Source organism: Ruditapes philippinarum, unplaced genomic scaffold, assembly GCF_026571515.1.
Source record: "Ruditapes philippinarum isolate M1 unplaced genomic scaffold, ASM2657151v2 ctg3894_1_1_1_1, whole genome shotgun sequence".
NCBI classification, from domain to species: domain Eukaryota; kingdom Metazoa; phylum Mollusca; class Bivalvia; order Venerida; family Veneridae; genus Ruditapes; species Ruditapes philippinarum.
The window spans coordinates 151,516-162,909 of record NW_026859779.1 but is presented as its reverse complement, the minus strand read 5'-3'; the positions used below and the strand labels follow the sequence as shown (position 1 = coordinate 162,909).

At 34.8% G+C, this 11,394-nt stretch overlaps 1 protein-coding gene across 1 annotated transcript in view; it reads right to left on the bottom strand.

Annotated features, from left to right (window-relative positions):
• Positions 1 to 26: 26 nt before the first annotated feature.
• Positions 27 to 11,394, bottom strand: part of LOC132757903 (keratinocyte proline-rich protein-like) — a 30,663-nt gene continuing 19,295 nt past the window's right edge. Inside the window, exon 2 of the mRNA XM_060749402.1 lies at positions 27 to 4,024. Coding sequence (XP_060605385.1) covers positions 3,327 to 4,024 — 698 coding nt within the window. The 3' untranslated portion in view covers positions 27 to 3,326. The remainder of the gene's footprint in view (positions 4,025 to 11,394) is intronic.

The following is an 11,394-nucleotide window of genomic DNA, read 5'->3' as shown; positions in this document are numbered from 1 at the left end:
AACAAATGTGTTACCGAGAATAAATTCCAGAGCGAATGTAGAAATTACTCAAACAAAATGTGTTTACCGCTAATAAAATCCGTAGCGAATGCAGAAATTACTTAAACAAAATGCATTTAACGAGAATAAGTTGAAAAGCGAATGCAGAAATTACTTAAACGAAATGCGCTTACCGAGAATAAAATCTGTAGCCAATGCAGAAATTACTTAAACAAAATGCGTTTACCGAGAATAAGTTCCAGAGCGAATGCAGAAATTACTTAAACAAAATGCGTTTACCGAGAATAAGTTCCAGAGCGAATGTAGAAATTACTTAAACAAAATGTGTTGACCGAGAAGAAGTTCCAGACCGAATGAAGAAATTACTTAAACAAAATGCGTTTATCGACAATAAGTTCCAGAGCGAATGCAGAAATTACTTAAACAAAATGCGTTTACCGAGAATAAGTTGCAGTGCGAATGCAGAAATTACTAAACAAAATGCGTTTCGCGAGAATAAGTTCCAGAGCGAATGCAGAAATTAGTTAAACAAAATGCGTTTACCGAGAATAATTTCCAGAGCCAATGCAGAAATTACCTAAACAAAATGTGTTTTACAGCAGAAGTAACAAATTAGTATGTTATATGCAAAGGAAATAGTTTTGTTAGTTTTCCTTTGGTGTTTGTGCTTGGTAATTTTTATTAGAAAACTTATAATCTATAGTGGAAGCTGAAATATCTTTAACATATTAGTGTCTACTAAAGAAAACTGTTATTACAGACACCAAAATCATTATTACAAATGTTTCCTACTGAAAATTTGCGTTTACTAAAAAAATTTCTATTAACTATAATAAATGTCTCTACTTATGAAAGTTTTTATAAAATGGATGCAGAAGTTTAACTAATACAAATGTATTTATTGAAGAAAATTTATAAGGCTGATACTCAAATGACTGTATTGAATATGATAACCAAGGATAATTCTATAGCAGACACTAAAATGTTCTAAATTAGCAGACGCAGAAATGAAATAACTTAACCAAATGTATTTATGGCTGATACATTCTATCGCAGTTGCAAAATGTGTTTACTGAAGACGAGTTCAATAGCGAACGCAGAAATTACTTAAGCAAATGTGTTACCGAGGATAAGTTCCATAGCAGACGCAGAAATTACTATTACAAATGTGTAACCGAGGATAAGTTCCATAGCCAACGCAGAAATTACTAAAACAAATGTGTTACCGAGGATTAAGTTCCATAGCAGATGCAGAAAGTACTTAAACAAATGTGTTACCGAGGATTAAATTCCATAACCGAAGCAGAAATAAATTTAACAAATGCGTTATCGAGGACGAGTTCAATAGAGGATGCAGAAATTACTTAATGGAAAATGTGTTTATGAAGGGAAAAGATCCACAGCGGATGCAGAAATTACTTAAACAAAATGTGTTAACCGAGGATGCAGAAATTACTTAAACAAAAAGTGTTTACCGAGGATATGTTCTATAGCGGATGCAGAAATTACTAAAAGCAAAATGTATTAACCGAAGATAAGTTCCATAGCAGACGCAGAAATTACTTAAACAAATGTGTTACCAAGGATGAGTTCAATAGCGGATGCAGAAATTACTAAACGCAAAATGTGTATATGAAGGAAAAATTCCATAGCGGACGCAGAAATTACTTAAACAAAATGTGTTTACCGAGGATATGTTCCATAGCGGATGCAGAAATTACTTAAACAAAATGTGTTTACCGAGGACGAGTTACAGCGAAAATCTCTATTGCGGATGTCAAAATCATAAAAATGGATGCAAATAAATAAGAATATACACATGCAATAACAAGCAAAGTTTTTTTTTTTTTTTTTTTTTTTTTTTTTTTTTTTTTTTTTATACAATGGAAGCTCTGTAGAGTGGCCATTGGAAGATGGAAAAGCAATAACCTTTTTCTAAATTAACAATTTTAAGTTTTACTAACAAAAGTGAATTAAGCCTATAATGTAAAGCTTCCAAAGGGGCTCTACAGAGTTTGCACAGTATTTTTTTTTTTTTTTTTTTTTTTTTTTTTTTTTTTTTTTTTTTTTTTTTTTTTTGTATTTTTTATATAAACATGTGTTAGAAGCAGATGCTAATAAGAAAAAAATCAAACAAAATAAACAGCTAAAAGGAGAGATGGGAGCAACAGACTATACTTAGTTGTTCATAGTGTTTAATCTTTTAGTTAAATAGCATCTGTTCTAGTCTTTGTCCTACTTTTCATACACGAGTGCTGTGAGACAAAATATATGCAAAGGGTAACTCAGAAACTTCCAAATTTTTATAAAAAAATAAATAAATTTTGTAATAGTTAGAATTGCTGATTAAGAAAGAATTCAATGATAAAAACAACTACAAGTAGGTAGCAGGGCAACATACTATAGCTATTCAAAGCATTTCATCATTTCTTAACAGCATTTCTCTAAATTGATGTGTCCTACATTTAAAGTGCCCGAGCAGCTTATTTAAATACACAAGTTAAAATGCAAAAAATCAGTTACACAAACACTGTTAAAGGCTGTTAACAAAAAAACTGCATTTTCATTTTCCTATTTCTCATTGAATGAAAAAGTAGGTCAAAGACAAAATTAAGTAAATAACATAAGAAACAAAATGTATACAACTTAACTTAGGCAATGAAACTTAACTTGAAAATTATAAAAATAATTAATGAAAAACTCATCTGGTATGCAAAAAAAAGAAAAATAGAGAATTTCGACTTACTAAAATTACTAAAAGATTTATGACTTACTTAAATTATTAAGTTTTACAATTTCTAAAATTTAGCTTCAATTAATGTCAATTTTGAAAAGAAAAAATCATTTACCAAAAAAAGTTTAAATTGTTTTAAAGACAGAAAAAGGCCACACAGTACAGACAAGCACATGGTTAAGACATCAACAACAGTACATTGATCCTGATTGAGTTAAAACAGAAATGACTGGTCAACACAGGTTACCATTCAAACATGCACAAACACTTATCATAACCAGACTACTAACTCTCTAACCATCTTTCCATCAAGTTATAACAAGCATTTACCCATAAATGAGCAGAAACCCATGATGAGTCAGACAGTACTATTTCACTCTCAATCAAAGATACTGCACTGATGCTTTTGCCTTTACCATGTTCCTTTCCAGCCCAGACTAATAATTTTACATTATTTTTTATAGCAAACTTCATTTGAATTTTTGATTTATGAGCAGAAAAAATTTGCTTTACAAAAAACAATTACAATATTCAAAATAATAATATACATGCATAAACAAAAGTAACTAATATAATATAAAACTGCCACGGTCTAGAACTTCGGACTAGTGAACAAATAAGTGTTGAGACTAGGATTGACCTGCATGACGCTAATGGGTTTATGGGTCCTTCGGGGTCTACTTGATCCCGCAGGAATGGGAAGGGGTCTAAGGTTCCTTTGGGGTCTACTTGATCCCGAAGGAATGGGACGGGGTCTAAGGGTCCTTTGGGGTCTACTTGATCCCGCAGGAATGGGACGGGGTCTAAGGGTCCTTTGGGATCTACTTGATCCCGCAGGAATGGGACGGGGTCTAAGGGTCCTTTGGGATCTACTTGATCCCGAAGGAATGGGACGGGGTCTAAGGGTCCTTTGGGATCTACTTGATCCCGAAGGAATGGGACGGGGTCTAAGGGTCCTTTGGGGTCTACTTGATCCCGCAGGAATGGGACTGGGTCTACGGGTCCTTCGGGGTCTACCTGTTCCCGACAGAACACCGGGTGTTACCTCATCTCCCAGGTTGGGCAGGTGCGGAGCCTCAACCTCAGTAATCAATGGCCCTACCTCAGAAGGATCCTCTACCTGATCAGGATGGACAGCCGCAGGGAACAACTCACCTACAGGACAAATTGCGATAACCACTGGGCTATCTGCAATCACAGGTGCAGCTGTGATAACCTCCCTGTCTACCTCTACTGTAACCTCCTCACCACTAGATAGTGGTCCTCGAAACTCCTCTTTAACCTCGGAATCTGTAAATAGAAAAATAAAAAACATAAGTCACTGGCAGATGTATGTTTAATATTGCTTTATAGGTATGAATAATTAACATTGTAAATTATATTAAGACAGAAATTGAGGAAACTATCCAGCTAGCTTACAGAATGTTGGCACTGGCTCCACTCAAATGCCAGCACTTGCTTTCCATTAAAAACAACAGCAATAACTAGAGAGCCAAAAAGGCCCTATATTACTCACCTGATAAACATTAGCTGTACAAGAAAATTATAATGCTTAGGTAAGCTAAACAGTATGTCATTGAGTAAAACAAGAGGGCCCTGGGTTCTGGGTCGCTAACCTGAGGCATGACGACAATTGAGCTAAAAATCAATAAGTTCCCTGGTGGGCCCCATTTGATTTGTAAGTTTTGACAATATGATTTTTTTTTTAAGAATTCCCTATATAACTTTATATAAAACTGAGGAGCCCCCTGGCAGGGCCCCTTTTGACCCTAGGGTCATTATTTGAACAATCTTTGTAGAGGACCACTAGATGATGTTACAAACCAAATATCAAGGCTCTACACCTTCGGGTTTTTGACAAGGGAGATTTTTTAGATTTTGTCAAAAAAAAAAAACACTTTTGGTTGCCCAACCAGAGTTCTTCAAGGAATTTAATTCTTTTCACAACTTTGGTAGAGCTTTATGCAAGGAACATGCCTGGCAAGTTTCATTAAATTTGGCCATCAAAGTGCAAATCCTCATCTGAAACAACATTTGATACAGTCCAAATCTTATAGATGTAGCTATTTCTTCAAATATGTAAGTCATTGTTTTACTGTCAAAGTTCAAATCTGCATCTGAAACTGAATGCATTTCAAATTTCAATGCAATAGCTTTCAATATAACATGATCCATTGTTACTGTACATGGTTTAAATTCCCCTCTCCATAAAGAAGTTACCTGAAGGTTGTACTTCGATACATTTTACTTGGTGAAAGGAAATCTATTTGAAAGTAACTTTTTGTACTAAAACAGCTAGGGTAATAATCATACATTTTGGGTAAATAATTTTATTATTACATGTACTCTTCTTTTCTTTATATATTTTACTTAAAATGTTTTTAACCTTCATAATTTTTATGTTATTAATTGTGTAAATTTTCGGTACTTCTCAAACTTGCCAAATTCATTAAAGGAACTCTACTGATACCCAAAAGACTAAAAGCATAAATTTGAATTTCTTAAATAGACCAACTGGGGCACTTCACACAGAAAGATATACAAAAGAAAATTAAGAATTATTCACAGAAATAAACTGTAGATCATATTTTTTGCTACTCTTGGCCCATTTTAAGTGAAAAGCATTGCAACCCTTTTCAATTTTAGGTCATTTTTCACAATAACAATAATCATTATGGAAAAGCAAAGTGAGAGAATGATCTGAAAATTTGCACACAAGCTTTTGGTCTAGACCTACATCAAATGGAACATTAATCCCAAAAACATTACTTCAAGTCCTGCCATGTCAAAAACCTCAGTGGAGTCCCTTTAACTAAATAACAGTAAGACAAAGCCATCAAGTCAACTTTTTGGTTATCATTTTGTAAAAATGTATTTGCTTACTTAAGTTTCATCATATTCTGTAAGTGTTAAAACATAGACCATTCTTTGACAATGTAGTTTGATCAACTCTTGCTTGGTCTCCATATTTAAGGCTCTTAACCAGTCTCGATCCCTTTAATATTTTTTCATTTTAAGATAATTTTGCACATTAGCTTGCAATGAGAATTTTGGGAAAAAAGAGTGATCAAGCAAATGACTAGAAAATTTGCTCTGAAGTTATTTTAATAAGTATAAAAAAAAATCTTACAAGAGCCATGTTTACATGGCCAATCCCCGCCAAATGCGTTTGCTCATTGGAAGAATGTATATGTTACGTAAGTAGAGCTAGTGATGGAAATCGTTGAAATTTGTCCCAATCGATCATCGGTTCAGTCGGATGGGACATAATCGATAACTTTTCGAATAAAGTCTCATTAAAAAGAAATAGGGAAGTAACAATTACTCCCGATGCACTTTATTATATTCAGTAACATGAACTTCATTTAGCACTTTTCAACACAGTTTTAACTTTACATAGCCATAATTTTACGAAATAGATTTATTTTGCAATGGATGTCAAATAATAACATTTACATCACATTATATTACTATTGTTTACATCACTTATTGATCCTGTTCAAATCCAAATTGTCTCTGAGATGATTTTTTGCGATCGGCAAGGTGTTCCTAATTTAAGAAAATTACTGTCAGAATTAATTCCTTTTGATACTTTAAACATTTTCGACGACGTCGCGGAACAAATTTTTGTGAATCGATTATTGTCGCTTTACATATTAGGAACTGATTATCGGCGACTTGCGACAATCGGAACATCACTAAGTAGAGCAGAATAATTCAATTTTAAGAGGTCTTTTGGTAATGAAAACTGATGGCTGTAGTGATTACAGATTTGAAACCTATGTGAATACTGATGGCTGAAAATAACAAGGACAATAACTGAAAAATAATGCAGGGTAGTTTATTATTCTTGTGTGCTGCACACCTTCTCAATGAGATTTATCCACCTATAAAGTTTCGAGTTGATACCTCTAAACACCTTTTGGGATAAGCTCCGGACAAAAAACATAAAGAATAACAAAGGGCAATAACTCAAAAATTATGATGGGTAGAGTTATCACTCTTGTCCACTGCACACCTCCTGAGTGAGATATATCCACCTATGAAGTTTCATGTTGATATCTCGAAGGCTTTTTGAGTTACGCTCCAAACAAAAATTAAGTTAGAAAAATAACAAGGGGCAATAACTGCAAAATTATGCAGGGTAGAGTTATCATTCTTGTGTGCTGCACTCCTCCTCAATGAGATCTATCCCTTTATGAAGTTTCAAGATGATATCTCTAACAGTTTTTTAGATAAGCTCCGGACAAAAATTATGAAAAATAACAAAGGGCAATAACTCAAAAATTAAAAAAGGAAGAGTTATAATTCTTGCACACAGCATTCCTCCTCAATAAGATCTATCCACCTTGACTTCTCAAAGACTTTTTGAGTTATGCTCCACTCAGGTGAAAAATTAAGTATGAAAAATAACAAAGGGCAATAACTCAAAAAATATGAAGGATAGAGTTATCATTATTGTGCACTGCACACCTCCTGAGTGAGATCTATCCACCTATGAAGTTGATATCTAAAATGCTTTTTGAGTTATGCTCTGAAAAAAAATTAAGTTTGAAAAATAACAAAGGGAAATAACTGAAAAATTATGCAGGGTAGAGTTATCATTCTTGTGCACTGCACTCCTCCTCAATGAGATCTATCCACCTATGAAGTTTCAAGTTGATACTTCAAAGACTTTTTGAGATATGCTCCGGACAAAAATATCGGAAAGTCAAAACAATATGAGGGATGATAAAAAATAAAAGACTTTTGCTGTTGCTTATACTATACACTGCTGTTTGAAATAAGTAAACCATACATTGAAATAAATCGGAACATTTCATTAATAACATTATGAATATTGAAAGGGAGATGTTTGTGAAACACTTATGAACCCCCCCCCCCCCCCACTCCCAGTATACATTATAGGCAGTGTACATGGAAATCAAATTTACATTTTGAACTTAAAATCAATACGGGTCATTTTCCAGTACTATCTGTGATGCATCAACCCATCAAGTATGATGTCTAAGCTAAAAAGTTTTTGAACTATAGGTTGCACAAACCTTGGTTGACTTATAGACCATTAGAAACATTGACTGTACTTCTAAATTATAAATGATTATCAATAACCATATTCAACCAACCTGTTTTTTAACTGTATTCTTAATTTAGTTTAATCACATGACCTCTGCATTTGAGGAGAGACATAATAGTGGTCCTAGTAAATTTGCTGGATGTGCATACCAAGCATGGCTTGTATTTAGCAAATCTAATGATGAACAAAATTATATGAGCCGCGCCATGACAAAACCAACATAGTGCGTTTGCGACCAGCATGGATCCAAACCAGCCTGCGCTTCCGCGCAGTCTGATCAGGATCCATGCTGTTAGCTTTGATAGTTTCTCTACTTGAAATAGGGTTGGTAAGCTAACTGCATGGATCCTGATCAGACTGCGCAGATGCGCAGGCTGGTCTGGATCCATGCTGGCCGCAAACGCACTATGTTGGTTTTGTCGTGACACGGCTCAAATTATATACATGATCTAAACACCAGCCCTCGATACAAGTCTTAATAACTGGATTTTTTCTAAATCCAAGTGGCATTACACTATTAAAAATTGCTCCATCATACCCACAAAAAAAATTTATATTCTTATGAAAAATATGTATATTAAATTTCATTTCAGTATGAGCAACCTTTGCAAAAAACTGAACAGAAACTGCAAAAATAAGAATTTTTCTAAGTACAAGGGGCATTACCCTGTCAAAAGTAGTTCCATCGTACCCAAAACAAAACTTTACCTAAATATTCTTCGAATAAATCCGTATACTAAATTTCAGTAGGTACAACCTCTGTGATGAAAACGAATTGAAACTGTTGGTGGATCAACAAACAGAAACAGAGCAATATGCGCTCCCTTTTTCAAAGGGGAGCATAAAAATAAAGTATTTTGTAAACAAGAGCTTCACACGAGAAAGTGAAGCTCAACTAATTAAATAATGGAAGCAGTAATGGGTGACAAAACTATGAAAAAAATAAATTGGTCAAAGACAGAAAAGGCCGGGTTGCATTTGTATACCAAATATCTTGATGCTGTGATGTTATGAAAAAAATTTACCACTGACCATTAAAGTCAATAAACAGGTAGTGGATGAGCGACAGACCTGAAATCAAATCCTACCACATGGGACCATGTGTCAACGTTGTATGCCAAATATCAAGAGGCTGTGATAAGTAGTTGCTGAGAAAACTGTTATGAAAATTTGCTACCATTAACCATTATTGTCCTTGTTTGTTTGTTAAAAAATGTTTCATTTTACGCCTTTTTCCAACAGTATTTCAGTCATATAGGCGGGTAGTTTCCTAACCATTGTTCCTGGAGAGTTAACACCAGTACTATACTACCAAAGCATCTCCTGGGGATCGAACCCACGCCAGAGAGGTAACTGGATTAGAAGTCATCAACTCCTTTTTCTTGACCACGGAGGCGGTTACCATTAATGTCAAAATTTAACTAAGTAAATGATAAAAAGGAAGTGGATGAGCAACAAACCTGAAATCAAATGCCACAGTATGGGACCACATGTCAATGCTGTATGCCAAATATCAAGAGGCTGTGATAAGTAGTTGCTGAGAAAACTGTTACAAAAATTTCCTACCATTGACCATTATTAATGTCAAAAATTTAACTAAGTTAGCAAACAGGAAGTGGATAGCAGAGCAACAGACCTAAAATCAAATACAAAGGTATGGGACCACTTGTCAATGCTGTATGCCAAATATCAAGAGGCTGTGATCAGTAGTTGCTGAGAAAACTGTTACAAAATGTTTTTTCACCGCTCACCCGATGCCTGCCGCTCGGCATTCACCATACTATAACCCGGGTTTGCACCTGTGCAACCCAGCCAAAAATGGGTCAAAGACAGAAATGGCAGGGTTGCATTGGTATACCAAATATCATGAGGCCGTGATGTTAAGGAAATTTTCTACCATTCACCATTAATGTCGAAAAGTTAACTGAGTCGGTTAACAAGAAGTGTATGAACACAGACCTGAAATTAAGTACCACAATATGGGACCACATGTTAATGCTGTATACCAAATATCAAGAGGCTGTGATAAGTACTTGCTGAAAAAACTGTTACGAAAATTTCCTACCATTGACAATTAAGGTTGAAAATTTAACTACGTCAGTAAACACTTCAAGTGGATTGCTGAAAAAACTGTTACGAAAATTCCCTATTATTGACAATTAAGGTTGAAAATTTAACTAAGTCTGTAAACAGGAAGTGGATGAGGGACAGACCTTAAATCAAATCCCAAGGTTGGAACCACGTGTTAATGCTTTATACGAAATGTCAAGAAGCTGTCATACGTAGTTGCTGAGAAAACTGTTACAAAAATTTCCTATGGTTCACTATTAATGTTGAAAATTGAACTAAGTCAGTTAACAGGAAGCCCATGAGCTGCAGACCTGATATCAATTCCCACAGTATGGGACCATGTGTTGATGCTGTATGATGAATAGGCAAGAGGCTGCAATAAGTAGTTGCTGAGAAAACTGTTACCAATCACCTTTAATGTTGAAAATTTAACTTGGTTTGTAAACAGGACGTAAACAAGAGCTGTCCGTAAGACAGCGCGCTCGACTTTTTTATTGCTTGCCAATAAAAAACGTTTTTGCAGTAAAAGGCAATACAAGAATCTCTGTATTTTTAAAGTGAACAATGGCCATGAGCATTAAGATATTTAGTGAAGAATTATTTTACTGAATTGTGTGATACCCTTGAACACTGCAGCAAAGTTTGAAATGTTTAAGTCAAAAGAGGGCTGGTAAGAAAGAAAAAAAAACTGAGTTGAGCCTTAAATAAATTTAATTCTAAGTCGATAAAAGGCCTTAATTTTTAAAACAAATCCTTGACAGAGTTACCTTCTCTTGCGTACAGATGGGGGTAATGATGTGAAATAGCATTAAAAGTTTCAAAGCAATATCTCAAAGGGTTAAGGCAATAAGTGGATTTTACCCATATTCAATGTATTTTCTAAGTCAAAAAGGGCATAATTCTGTCAAAAACCTTGACAGAGTTATGTCCTCTTGTCTGTTGATGAAGGTCGTGATGGTAAACAAGTATGGTCAGTTTCAAAGCAATACCTCCAATGGTTTTGAAATAAAGTGAGGTGGTACAAAAAACTTAACCAAGCTCAATACACTTTCTAAGTCAAAAAAGGGCCATAATTCTGTCAAAAACCTTGACAGAGTTATGTACTCTTGTCTGTAGATGGAGGTTATGATGGTGAACAAGTATGGTAAGTTTCAAAGCCATACTTGTAATACTTCTGAAATAAAGTGGGGTGGTACGAAAAACTTAACCAAGGTGTGACGCCAACGCCGACGCCAACGCCGACGCCGACGCCGGGGCGAGTAGGATAGCTCCCCTTTTCATAGAAAAGTCGAGCTAAAAATCAATTATGATCGATATAAATATATTTTTGTCAAGAGGCTGTAATAAGTAGTTGCTGAGAAATTTGTTACATAAATTTCCTACCATTCACCTTTAATGACAAAAATTTAACTTGGTCTGTAAACAGGAAGTGGATGAGCAACAGACCTGAAATCTAATCTCATGGTATGGGACCATGTATACCAAATCTCAAGAGGCTGTGATAAGTAGTTGC